At 58.5% G+C, this 13,824-nt stretch overlaps 1 protein-coding gene across 2 annotated transcripts in view; it reads right to left on the bottom strand.

Annotated features, from left to right (window-relative positions):
- The window catches only part of BCR (BCR activator of RhoGEF and GTPase), a 107,135-nt gene extending 95,840 nt beyond the window's left edge, over positions 1-11,295 (bottom strand). Inside the window, exon 1 of one of the 2 annotated variants that reach the window (XM_028527506.2) lies at positions 9,487-11,295. In XM_028527506.2, the coding sequence (XP_028383307.1) occupies positions 9,487-10,798 (1,312 nt within the window). In that variant the 5' untranslated portion in view covers positions 10,799-11,295. The remainder of the gene's footprint in view (positions 1-9,486) is intronic. The other variant, XM_036014371.1, reaches the window with a different exon arrangement.
- Positions 11,296-13,824: the final 2,529 nt, after the last annotated feature.

Below are 13,824 nucleotides of genomic sequence, written 5' to 3'. Positions count from 1 at the left end.
GTCCACAGGCTCCGCCACCCAGTCCAGGGCTGAGCCTGAACCACCTGGCCATTTCCTAGGATGCTGGGGGAGGCACCCGGTCCGAAAGGACAGATCCGTGTTTTCCCATCAGCTCTGCCTTTTGAGAAACACTGAAGAGCGAGCACTTCTGAGTTCTACACTGCTAAATGGTTAACGCGGTAAATTCTACGTTAGGTGCAGTTTGTTCCACAACTAAAAAGACAAACAATGAAAATAAGGGAAAAGGGTGAGGCAGGCTCTGTGGGACCCTGGTGCTGCGGATAGCGGCTGACGGGCAGGCGGCGTGTGCATCGTCCTCCTCTTCCCACATTCAGGGACGCTGGAAAGCGGCAACCTTTTCAAGTGAGGAAAGCACACGTAGAGCACGTTTCAGGTGACAGGGTCTGGTGCACAGGCCGAGAGGAGGAGCCCCTGGGCCGGAGGCTGAAACAAGCTCAATTGCCCGCCACCCTTCCCCGGTGAGCCCCGAGACTCCCCGCCATCACGAGCCCTCCAGCATCCCCTCGCCCCACACAGGACCCCTGTGAGCCAGCAGAGACAGCCGGAGAACGATCAGGGCCCAACCACCTGCACTGGGAAAGACCCTCTGGAGTAACATCCGGCGGCAAACAGCAATGCCGCCCTGAGGTGGGCCATGACGAGGGTGAGCCCTGAAACAGGCCTTACTCTGCGTGAGAGAAGCCGGACACAAAGGCTGCGTGTTACACAATTCCATTCACGTGAAATGTCCAGAGGAGGCAAATCTACAGACTCGGGAAGTAGGGTGGCAGGTGCCCAGGGCTGGGGGAGGGAGGGGATCATGGCTGAAGGAAGCAAAGCCCTTAGAAATCCGCAGACGGAGCACGGATATGCCAAAGCATTAATGATTTTCGGAGCTTCCTGTCTTCCTCCTTTATTTTCTATTAAAATAAGAAAGTCTGTGGTGTTTTTTTAAAGATTTATTTATTTTTGGAGAGAGAGGAAGGGAAGGAGAAGGAGAGGGAGAGAAATATCAATGTGTGGTTGCCTCTCACACACCCCCTACTGGGGACCTGGCCCACAACCCAGGCATACGCCCTGACTGGGAATTGAACCAGCGATCCTTTGGTTCGCAGGCCTATGCTCAATCCACTGAGCTACGCCAGCTAGGGCAGAAAGACTGTGGTTTTTACTTCCTCTCTTAGGGCCTCACAATCACTAAAAATGAGAACAAAGTGGTCCTAAGTCTTCCCTCTACAAACATGGGGCAGGGGAGCTCTGTGAGAAAAATCAAAGGATCTCTGTCTTCCTTCAGCTCCTAGCTTCCAAGGCCCTTGAAAGCCACCAGGCCAAGCAGTCCAGGAGTCCTGCAAGGGGACCCCATGGCGCCCCACAGGGGGGTGACATGGCCTCAGCACAGTGCATGGCCCCTGATACCCCGGCTGATGGGACTTCACGCCAGATGAAGTAGCTGGCTTTCACCGGGGCCACAGCACAGAAACACACATGCCGTACTCTCAGGATGGAAGAATCCCACTCAGCCCAGGAGGACACACCATGAGAGGAACAGAGGGGTGTGAAGGCCAGAGCAGACCCCTCAGCCCCCCATGAGCTCATACCAGACACTCTCACTGAGTCAAGAGGGTGAATCTACTGAATTATGCATTTCTCCTTTAAAACCTCTTGCTAAGTGGTGTTCAATCAACTAACATTAGGTGCCCGAGGGGAGACTCTGAGAGACTAGAGAGGAGGCCAGGTCCCCCCTGCCCCCCCAGACAACCCACTCTGGGTACTCATGCTCCCACAAGGCCTCCCAGGCAGGGGCGTCCTCTCCGGCTGACAATTAAATCCCGGCACAAGGCCACATGCTGGCTCCTGAGCAAGTCCCCACCTTCCACCTTCAAAGTCTGTGTTTTTCCCTCGCACCAGGTGGATATATGTTGCTTCTAGATGGTGACTTCTAGAATGCTTACCATGTTACATGCAAGATTACGTGCAGATGTTACAAGCAGAAAAATCTCTTCCTGTTCTACTGGCTTTCCTAGTCGGTCCCAGCAGCATTTTCTAAAAGGGGCCAGTCAGGCACTTCAGGTGAAGTGAATCCTCAAAAGCTCTTCTGGAGCCAACAGAAGCACTCGAGTCGAGGAGCCCCTCAGGCTGTCCGTCCCTGGCTCTGCCGGCCGGGCCCTGCTCGGTCTGGCCCAGCAGGTCTCTCCCTCATCTTCCGGCGCCCCCCTGGCTGTCTCCTGGCCATGGACATGGCTCCTTTCCAGCCCTCCCTGGTCCCCAACCTTGCTTACCAGGCCACACCCCTGACACTGTGTACAAAAGGCCAGCCACCTCCATCACCTCCCCAACCAGGCACTGTCCCTCAGCATCTCCCCAACCTGCTCACCGCTGGGCAGGTCAGCACGCCCCAGCCCCTTCTCCCCAGCCCTTGACTGTCAGAGGCACGAGCAGGGAGAAGGGCGGTGTCCTTCCGCACACCTGTCCTCTCGGTTCCTGTCCACACCACTAGTTGGAGGGGTCTTAGCAAAGCACCCCAGGAGGATGGATGGGACATCGGAAAAAGTCCTTTTTCTGGCAGATTTGCCAAATAACATCCCTGGATGGCTGACACCTCAGCAGACCTGCTGGAAGGCCAAGGCCAGGAGATTCCTATCAGAGCACGTAGGCTTACAGGGTTACCTACGGGCTTACGTGGCTGTCTCCCGGCCAGACCGAAGATGACCTGCTAGGAGGCCTGTCTCCTGACACTCAGCACCATCCCTGTCTCACACAGCAGGTCCCCAAACACATTTGCAAAACAACTGGTCGAGACCCCCTCCACTTCTGGGGGTCGCTCTGTGCCCACTCTCCTGGGATGACCTCACCCACCCTCTGAGGCGAGAGGCCAGCCCCAGCCCCTCCACTGGCCGCTGACCCGCGGCAGGTTATTTTAGGTCTGTGCGTCTGTCTCACACGCCCTCGGACCCAATCAGCCGATGGCGTATAATTACGATAATAGTCTTCCTCCAGCCACCTCACAGGAATGTTTTGAGGACACAGGAAACAGCGTCCACCCCCCCCACAGGAGGGGCACTGCAGTCTCCCTGACCCAGACCTCAGCACGCGTGTCTGTGAACCCACCAGCCACGTCTCCCTCAGGCCCCAGCCACCACCCCGTCCACTGTCATTTTGCAAGGTCGCAGGAGTGAGCAACAGAATCCAAGACACTAATTAGGAGGCCCCAGTCTGAGAACTCGAGACGCTCTGTAAGGTTTAGCAGGAAAGCCCAAGGCTCAGCAAAGGAGGAAAGCTAATCTCCGGATAATCGCCCAAGCCAACAGGCTTCCTGGCTGGAGCACCTGCAGCATCGGGCCCCCGAAAATCCGCCACCGCTTATCAGATGGGGTTCAGAGGGGCGGGCCCGAACCGGGGAGGGTCTGAGTGAACAGAAGCTGCAGAGACGGGGTCTCTTCCATTTCTGACTCACGAGCACAGCGCCAAGGACACAGGCCCAGTGGGGCTCACGTCACTGCCGTCACATCGCACACGGTGACAGGCCTGAAGTGCTGCACACGCAGCGGCACAGACTCTGTCCTTGTCCCCAGGGCCTCCCCACCCTGAAGGAGCAAGGCAGACAGACGCAGGATTAACAGGAAACAGCTGCAAGTCTGGTCAGAGGGAGACGCGAGGTCAGGGGAGATGCTAGAACAGGACGGAGGTTTCGTTTTGTGCGCTAGTTTTAAAGGACAAGGCCCTTGGAGACGAGCCTTTCCTCAAAGTCACGAAGAAAGCCGACAGCAAGAAGGGACCTCCCTCCCTCGGAGAATAGATGCTCAGTCTGGCCCTTCGACTGACTGGACAGGGAGAGGCGGCCCCTCTGTGAAGGAAGGGCAGGTAGAAACCGGGATAAAAATGTACATTAAAAACGCTGTCTTAATAAAAATTTTCACGTTTAAAGACAGCTGAGAGCAAGAGCCTCGGCAACGACAGGTCTGAACATGAGGACCGTGAGGGCAGGCAGCACAGAGCCGGAGGACGCTTCCCCGGGCGCCCCGCAGCGCTGTCCAGGCCCCGCCACCCAACGCTGGACGCGCATCCTCCCAAAACACGGCCCCTTCCTCTGCTGCCCAGCGAGGCCGGGTGTGGCGGGCTGAACGGCACTCCCCCTGAGCTCGTGTGCGGAAGTCCCGGCCCCCAGGATCTTAGCGTGGGACGGGATATGGAGACAGGGTCTTCACAGCGGTGATCATGTGAAAGTGGGGCTGGTTGCTAGGGTGGGCTCCACTCCAATCTGCCTAGTGAACTTGTAAGAAAAGGATACTTGGCCCTGGCCGGGTGGCCCAGTGGGTCGGAGCGCCCTCCCATGAACCGAAAGGTTGTGGGTTCAGTCCCCTGTCAGGGCAAGTATGGGAGGCAGCCGATGGGTGTGCCCTCCCTCCCTCCCTCTCTCTCTCACATCAATAAGCATATCCTCAGGGGACGATGGAAAAGGGGAGGGGAGGGGACTTAGCCACACTGAAAAAAAACCAGGGGTGCACGTGCACACAGGGACACCCAGTGAAGATGCAGCAAGAGGACAGCACCTTGACCTTGAACTTCCAGCTTCCAGAACTGCGAGGAAATACCTTTCTGCAGTTGAAGCCACCCAGTCTGTGATACTTTGTGATGGAAGCCTTAGCCAACTAGTGCACTGGGACACTTCAGAAACGTGGGTGTGAAAGCCACGGAACCACTATTGTCACCAACTGCCATTTCCCTAAAGAGAACACCTATTATGGACCAGAGCCAGGGAGTGAAGGACGAGAATGCTGCTCTCAACTTCGGAACCCTGGGTGAGTGAAATGCACCAGACACCGGAGGACAAACACGTGATCCCGCTTACACCAGGTGCCCAGGATAAGCAAATCCGTGGGGACAGAAAGAAGAGTGGTGGCTGCTGGGGCAGGACACAGGAAGGTGAGTCATTGCTTCGTGGGGACAGAGTTTCTGGCTGGAGGGATGAGAAGGTGCTGGAGGCGGACGGTGGTGACGGTCGCACGGCGATGCAACCGTACTTCGTGCCGCTGAACTGCACCCTCAACGGAGTGTGAAGTGGCACATTTCATGATGTGTATTTTACCACAAAAACAAAACCCATCACACGTTTCATAAATAGCACAGCTTAATGAGAATCGCTACATTTTTTCCAAAGGAAAATGCCCTACATGAGTCACAGGGACTGTGTTCCAGTCAGGGCGGTGAACTCAATGGGGGTCCTCCCCCGCCAACCGTGACCTAAAAAGGAGCCTCAGTCAGGATCAAGCCTGCTGTTTTGCAACACAAAACCACACTGGAGATGCCCACCCCAGCACTGTGACCGAGGAGCCCCCTCCAACCACAGGAGCGAGCTGCGCCCGGTCCCAGGCACTGCTGTGTCCCCTTCCTGGGTGGGCCCCAGCACTTGGCTCACCCCGAGTCTCTGCCCCGGTGAGGACGGCAGTCACACACACACAGGTCCTCTGGGCTACGGGACTCCCAGCCAGGGGTGCGGGCTGGCTACTGAAGCAACAAATGAGGCAAAGGGGAGAAATGGGAAAGGCACGTTCTCCTGGACCCATGCAAATCAACAGCACTCCGGCCCCTTCTTTAGTGGAAGGTTCTGGAATGCATCCCTCTGTTCCCAAAACAGGAAAGTCATCCTTCCCGAGCCAAGACACACTTATAAAATTCGATCTGGACTTCGTTTCCACCCTGTTGATGACTTAAGTGCCCTCAAGACTCTGTCCACTCTTCCTCTGTTCACAGAGTGGAGCCTGTACTCAATTTAGAGGTGACCACAGGCTCTGGTCCACAGAGATGATGGAGCCAGCGCCAGGCATGGGGTGACCTTCCACTGCCCCACAGTTACTCACTCCGACTGGTCACTGGTCCATTCAGTCATCCCAGGGAAAAACAAAGCTGTAATCATTCTGGTAACAACACGTTACCAGGACCCAGAGGGCAAACAAGCTGCTTAATAAACGTGAAAACACAGGGTGGCAAGTTGCAGGAGAGCCCACACAGGACCACGAGATCTGGGGGGCACAGCTCACCGTGGACACTTGGATGGGGCTGAGCGGCACATGGGGCTGGGTGTCCAGATTTAGAATTCCTCGGGCTGAAAAGGGACTAAAAAAGGAAAGGCCCTGGAGTCCGCTGGCCTCCTCTCTCAGGCCAGGCTGGCCGATTACTCCCGGGGAAGTTGAAGGGCTGGGACAGAGCAGGGAGAGAGAGGTGCCGCTGATAAGCCGTTTCCCAAGCCAGGCTCGCCTTCCCAGTCTCCCAGTCCCCACCCCAGAGCGGTGACAGGAGGGAGGGATCCTCCGGTAGGTGCTGTGTCTGGCTCTGACTCAGGCTCCACGGGAGACCCGGAATGGGCCAGGCATCCCTGCCTTCCAAACGCAGCCTGTGCTGCCGCATGGATGAGAAACCTGGCGATGTTGTGCCAGACACAGGGGCACAGACACTGGGTCATTCCACTTACACGCGGTATCCAGAATAGTCACGCCACAGAAACAAAAGTCGCGCGGTTGCTGCCAGGGGCCGAGGGCGGGGAAATGGGAGCCGTCGTCCAGTGGGTGCAGGACTCCAGTTCTGCGGGAGGAGGAGCGGTGGGGACGGCAGTGGTGCCAGTGGCGGTGGAAACACAGCAACGTGAATGGACGGGAATCCCACTGAACTGGGCAAGTCAAAGCGGCTAAAATGGGCTCAGGTACATTTCACGTTATGTATATTTTACCACAAAAAAGCACACAGTCCAGAGTCACAGAGGGCAGAAATGGGTGGCCCCGCGCCGTTGCTCTCCCTGCTCCTGGGGGCGGACGGCTGCCTCACCCTCTGCTGCTAGACTGGTGTGGACCTGCAGGGCCCTTCCCCCATGCTGCTGCTTGTGGAAGCTCCCCTGACCTCCCTCTGAACACAGAAGTGAGGTGTGTGTTCCTCTCTCCTATCAACTCATGAGCTCCCAGGTGGCCAGGACCACACTGTACAAAGGGCGGGGCCTGTAACACCCCCTGGGCCAACCCAGTCACGCTTTCTGGCGCAGGGAGGAAGGTCGGAGGAACACCCTAAGGCCACTGCATTCTAGAAGGAACAGCTCTGCAATCCCACAGGGGCCCAAAATGCCAGCTCTGCCATTTCCTGGTTGCATCCTTCTTTCTGGATGGGCGGCCCCGCCGAGCGGTGACGTAAGAGCCCAAGAGGGACCCTGCAGGGAGCACACTGTCAGCATGCCCGGCACACAGTGGCTCGTGGTCATTTCAGCTCCTTCTCTCAAACACCAGTGTCCCCCAGCTCAGAAATGTGAGGACCCACTCATCCAGAGGGATTCTGACAGTATTGGATCCAGACCCCCGTGTCTGCTGCTGTGAAGAATTAGGGTGACTTCCACTCCCTCCCCACCCTGGCATTTTCCTCTTCGCCCCTTTTTGGAGGCGCAGCCCTGGCCAGCAAGCTCCACGGCCATCTAAAGAACATTAGTGAACAGTTGGGACAGGGACAGATGGCTGAGCCAGAGCAGGGTCCCTCCCGCCCCGCCAGCCACAACCCTCAGAAGACAGTGCTGGTGCAGAGTTTAAAGGCTCCCGGAGCTAAAACAACCAGGAGTATAAAAACCTAACAGGAGACAGAATGTGGGACCTTAAGGACATTCAGAGAAGGATCCAGAAAGTCCCAACAGGGAAGCCCAAATTGTAAAATTAACTCCTCCGCCATTTCCAGGGCCAGGGTCTCAGAGGCAGGCCGGGGGAGCTGATGAGGGGGCGGGGGGGCACTCTCCGGAAACTCGGAATCCCCTGCCGGCAAGGGAACGTCACTTCAGATTGCAGGTCTGATATGTTCCTCTTTGTTAATAACGTCCTTCCGCGCCACAGCTCTCAGGGCCAGTCCGAGCTGGCTCGCTCGGCCGACAGCTGGCCAAATGAGGCTGGTGCCCGCTGACCACAGGGCAATCCTCCAGACCCTGGACCAGCTGATGTGTCTGCAAAGCAGGTTTCTAAATACTACAGCCTTCCACCCCACCCCACCCCTGCCCCTCTGAAGGACCGAGGGGACATGGCTGAGCCCAGCCACAGGTCAGGACAGCACAAGGCAACCACCCCCAACTGCAGATGGAAAACCATCTACTGGATGCACCTACACCAAACAGGACAGAGTGAGTGCCGATCACAGAAAGGCGGCTGGCTCACAGAGCCAGAAACAGCCTTGCTGGTTTCAAGGGGATTCCGACGAAGGAAGCACCCGCAACTCCATCAGCAGAAAAAGGGGAATCAGTGGAGTGGAAAACGGGACCAGCCCGGCAGGGACCAGGACTCCAGGAGGCTCCTGCCAGCCCCACACCCACCCTCTGCTTACCCCAGTGACAAACCTCAAAACCCAGTCCCATCACCCCAACACCAATGGTGTTTGTACACAGTCCGGAAGTTGTATACACAATCCCATGGGTTTAATCGGAGGGTCAGGGCCAGACCGTGGGTTGGGAGCCTAAAATAAGCACTGGTGGGCACTCATCCTTGGTTCAGTGAGGAGGCAAGGACTCCATGAGGGACCAGAGCACGGAGCTGGGAGGAGCCGCGCAGAGAAGCCTGTGGGTGAGTAATGGCGGTGAGCTCTCCCACCAGAGCCGGGCCTATCCGAACAGGTGTGGCTCTGCTTCAGCTCCGGATAAAATCTACACCCCCGCTCACTTCCAGCGGCCCACTGAGTCAGAACTACCTGTCACCTCACTTCCTTCTTTTAAAAAAATTTGTTTTAAGGAGAGGAGAAGGGAGGGAGAAAGAGAGGGAGAGAAACATCAGTCGGTTGCCTCTCATACACACCTGATCAGGAACCAAACTTGCAATCCAGGCGTGTGCCCTGACCTGGAATTAAAACAGCGACCCTTCGCTTTGCGGGAGACGATACCCAACGCACTGAGCCACACGCGTCAGGACACCACACTTCCTTCTAATTCATATTTCCACCTGCTGGTGGTTAGCAAGCAAACCTGACACTTCCATGGCCTGGGAGCAGCGAACGCATCTTGAGTTCCCCAAGCGTGTCACAGGACAAGAGGGCTGGGACTGCCTGAGACACACATCAACCCTTGACAAACCGTCTGACAGAGGTGGCCGAGATGACCCCTATTTACACCATCCCTACCACCTGGCATGGAGGGAGCGGAGAACCAGGAGATGACTGCCCAGAGCACCCTGGTCCCGACACGAAGCAGCACACTTTAGAACCAAAGGAACAAGCCGCCTACCACCCCACACACCACCCCTCCCAACCCGATTCCCTTCCTAGCCCTGGGAACCTGCATTCAGAAGGAAGGCAGGGATGGAGTTTGCTCAGACGGGGGATCGGCATGAACCCCTCCTGTCCCTGACAGTGTCAGAAATCCACTCCTATACGTACCTCCCTGTTCCTCGCCCTCCACCGTCCCTCTCCTAATTCCCTCCTGCTGGCTCAATGGTTTCCAGCCAGGGTGCTGGTGTGCCCACCTAAGCTGGTGGAGGTACCCACCTGTGTCTCCATGGAAGGTGCCATCCTGAGGCAGCCTGCTAGACAAGCTGTCCCCATCACTGGGCCAGATCTGCCCAGTCTTACGAACTCCCACGATGGTGGCCTCTGACACCACGACCTGGCACTGCCGGTGCCGCTTCTGGCACTGTGGTGTGGGGGGGCTGCTGCTGTCGAAGGACTGCTGTGAGTTCTGGGAGGGCGAGCGGCTCTTGTCCCGGAACATGCGGTAGGTGGTGGGGCTCGGGGACACCCGGCTGGACTGGCCCGAGGAGAAGTCCTCCTCGCTGGAGGTGAGGTTCTCATTGGAGCTGCAGTCCGGGGTATAGCCGCCTCCACTGTCCTCAAAGCTCCGAGGGGAGTAGGACCTGCGGGGCCAGGTAAGGCGCTTCTCTTGCTCCGAGGTGCTCTGGCTGCGCAGAAGCGGGCCTTTGCCCTCCCCTTCCACCATCATGCCCCCCACGTAGATACTCTGGTAGGGTTGGTACTCCAGGGGAGGCCAAGGGGGCCTGCTGCCGCCATTGGTGTTGATCAGGTTGTCCTTCAGGAAACGGGGGTTCAGCTCGGCGTCTTCGTAGTCCCCGTCGAGGCCGCAGCTGCTCTCCGAGGAGCGCCCCCGGTAACCGGGCCTGGGCACATCTCCCAGGCCCGGTCCGGCACCGTGCTGGGACTTCTTGCGTTCCATCTGCATTGCCTGGCTGCCCAGGGAGCTGATCCGGTCGGACACCTCTTTGTCGTTGACCTTCACCAGCCCGCGTTCGTGGTGAAACTCGACGTTCACGTAAAAGGGCTTCTCGGCGTCGGCCGCCCCGGGCTGGCCTTGGCCCTTGCGGATCCTCTCGAAGTTGGACCTAAGCGCTGCCACGCTGGTGGGGGGCCCCCGGTCGTCCCGGTCGGCGGGCGCGGCGGCCCCGGGCCTGCGGGCAGCCGTCGGCCTGGCCTTGCTCGGGGACCCCTCTCCGTCGGGCCGGGCCTCCGGCTCCTCGGCTGGCGGAGGGTCCGCGCCGTCGGAGGGCGCGGGCGGTGGGCGAGGAGCTGGTGCACCGGGCTCAGCGGCGCCGTCGGGGGACTGCACCGCGCGCCGGAAGCCCCAGCGCTGCCGGTCGTAGCTTTTCTTCTCCTTGGCCAGCAGCGTCTGCAGGTAGATCATGCGGAAGCGCTCCTGGTTCACCTCCTGCTCCAGGCGCCGGATGGAGGCCTTGCAGCGCTCCAGCTCCTGCTCGATGTCGCCCACCGAGCGCAGCTCCATGCGCGGCGGCTCCGAGTCCGGGAACTGCGCTTTCCACGCCTCGGCGAAGCCCACCGGGTCCACCATGGCGCGGTCGGTCTCACCTGCGCCGCCCCGGTGCTCGCGGAACCCGCTTCAACGGCGGCGCGGCGGCCTCGCCAGGCCCGGCCCGGGGCGCCCGGCGGCCCCCATGGCCCCGCGCGGCAGCGGCGGCGGCGGTGGCAGCGGGCGAACAATGCCCGCCCCCTCCCGGACGGCAGGTGAGGCGGCGGCCCAGCTCCGGGGTGGCGCGGGCGCGGGGCGGGGCGGGGCGCTGCTGGGGGCGGACGCGCGCCCGGGGGGGGCGGGGGGGGCGCGGGCTGCGCGCTTTGCTATTGTGTGCGGGGCTGCTCGGCGCGGGGCGGGACCGGAGCTGCACTCCACTCGGCCGGGTTCGCTAGTCCATGGCTGCCGCCTGCGCGCTCCTCTTTCGCTGCCGCGCCGCCCTTGTCTGGACTGCCACCGCCTCCCCGGGCGCTGCGCTCGGCCCGGCCAGCTCTGGCCACACTCCCTCCCGGCCCGCAATCGGCGCCGCAGGAAGGGGAGGGCCGGGGGGCGGTGGCCGCGGCGGCTGACGGAGCCAGGCGGGCCTCTTAAAGGGGCCGCACCGTAGGCGCCCCGGGGAGGGGCGGGCAGAGGGGGCTGCCGGGAGGTCGTTCACCCAGCCACTGCCCCGCGTCGCCCCCGCTCTTGGTTGGAAACTGAGGGTCGGACGGCGAACCCTGCAGTCCAACGCAGAGGCCCTTCTGCACTCCTGGGACAAGAACACCTGGATCCCACGCCCAGAGCCATTCATCAACATCAGGTTGGAGCTGGGCCGCCAGTGCCAGCAGCCCGTGTGTGCCAGTGGGCCTCCAGCGCTGTGGACCTGGGGCGAGTGATGAAGCAACAACTGCCACACAGGACTGACACAGAGATCATCGATAGGAATTTCTTCCCCAGGTCGCTCAACACCCACTTCTTCCTTCCTGCGGTCCTGTTCCAGGTGTTTGTCCCCTTGTCTCTCCTGAGCTCCAGAGGCCAGTGTAGTTTTTCCTGAACTTACTGACTCAGAACTTACCTGTGTAGTTTCCCTCTAAGGTGTGTGCCAGCCTCCACTGTGACCAGCAGAGTTGGGCTGAAGACGGGACAGCCCAGGAGAGCAGTGACGTGGAATCTTTGCTCCTGCCCCAGGGATGCTCAGAGAGCTCAGATACACAGCAGAGAGCACAGTGTAGGGAGCCTGATGGGGCAAAATGAAAACAGCCAAACAGCCTGCTGGGTGAGGGGAAAGGAAACAGGATTTGTCTGCCAGAGAACCAACCGGGCGTTGGCATGAGAAAAAGGACACCTGCCTGTGTGGATGTGAGGGATTATCTTGCTCTCCCCCGAGGTTCCAGTGCCACCCAGGGCAGGTGCCCCAATGTCTAATCCAGGAGAACAGAGGCCAGGACCGGGTCTCCCCCACTCCAGGATCTGTGACCTGTGCCCTGGCAGTTCCGTTCTCTAAGTCCGTTTTGTCCCCCTGTGTAAAGTGTCGTGTGCACTGTATGTAAAGCACTCAGATGGGACAAACATAAAACACACTTCAATAAGCCCGCATGTGGTGTTCTATCCCGTGCTCGTTAATATTAGTGCCCTGGGAGAGGCGCGGGAAAACCCTTGGGGCATGACTAGCCGATAATTCGAGGTGCAGCTCACTGCTGCCCTCTGCAGGCCTCTCCACCCACCTGCCTGTAGGGCCGGACAGAGCGAGCCCGGAATCCCAGCAGCGCCGGCATCCGTGTGACCTGTTCTTTAAAATGGGTGTAATAAATCCTGACCTCACCGGGTGTGAGGCGGCTCATGATCAATAGTAGCCACCTTCATCCGATGGCCTGTTCAGGCTTCCCAGCCAGTGGGTCAGGCAGGCTTAGAACGCAGGCCTGCAGAACCCCATTCACTGGTGGGTGGCAGAGAGAATCCCCAAACCACAGACGGCTTTTCCCCTTGTTGACAGGGCCCCTCAGTTTCCAGGAGGAATTGTGAGCTCATCAGGGACATTATAATTACCACCTGGGAAAGAGAAGCTACTGGGGGGGTGCTTCATCTATCAGTGAGGTGTTCCTTTCTCCCTAAATATTGTAGACATAAGCAAACATAGTTTCACAAACCCTGAAGCTCTGTAGTTTGGGTTTGCAAACTCTATTCTCTTGCCAGAAGACACAACAAGATAGTGGCTATCTCCCTGTGGGACAGCTTCTTCTGACCCCAAGGACACTCCTCCCATCCTCAGCCCCTTCTCGAAAGCACTCCCACCCTGGGTCTCTGGTCCTTTCCTGAAAAGCATCCTTATCATCCATCTCCCTTGAGGACAGAGGAGCGTAGGGTCCCAGACACATCACACTCTGTAATTCCCCGTTTGCTGTCTGTCTCCAGCTAGATCTAAACTCTGGAGTCCAAAGATCAATCTGTCTTGTTTACCCAAGACCCCCCGGTGCTCAGCACGTAGTAGATCCTTAGCCTGTGCTGGTGAACGAAGAATCTGCCCTGTGTGGCCCAGAGGAGCACACAGCCTAGGGAGAGAGGTGCACGTGTTGGAGGGGGATGGGTAAGGCGGGAGGAGCCCGGCCATAACAGAGTTATGTGTCCCGTGTCGGGGAGCAGGGGGAGGCAGAGATCTGGGGAAGGCTTGCTGGAAGAGGTGACATCTGAGCTGGTCCTAGGGATGAGCACCAGAAAGGCAAAGACAGGAAGAGTTCCGAGTTCTCGGTGTGTTTAAGGAACATCTAGTTTAGGAGACAAGGCTGATGTGGGGGGCAGGAGAGAAGGTGACATCAGAGGCGAGGCAGGGCCGTCCAGCCTTGTAAGAAGTTTGAGTTTTATGCTAAATGCAAGGAAAAGCACCTGGAAGGTTCTAAGCCTGCACCGTCCGATAGAAGTCTCCAGCACGATGGACATGCTCTGTACTCCGCGCTGAACGATACAGCAGCCATTAGCTTCCCCATGTGACTCCAGAGCAACTAAAATGTGGCTGCTGCAACTGAACGGAATTTTTTATCTAATTTAACTTTAATGAATTTAAGTTCAAATAGCTGCAGCAGCTGCCGTAAGCA

This window comes from Phyllostomus discolor, chromosome 13 (genome assembly GCF_004126475.2).
Source record: "Phyllostomus discolor isolate MPI-MPIP mPhyDis1 chromosome 13, mPhyDis1.pri.v3, whole genome shotgun sequence".
Lineage (NCBI taxonomy): Eukaryota > Metazoa > Chordata > Mammalia > Chiroptera > Phyllostomidae > Phyllostomus > Phyllostomus discolor.
This window is presented reverse-complemented; position numbering and strand designations above follow the sequence as displayed.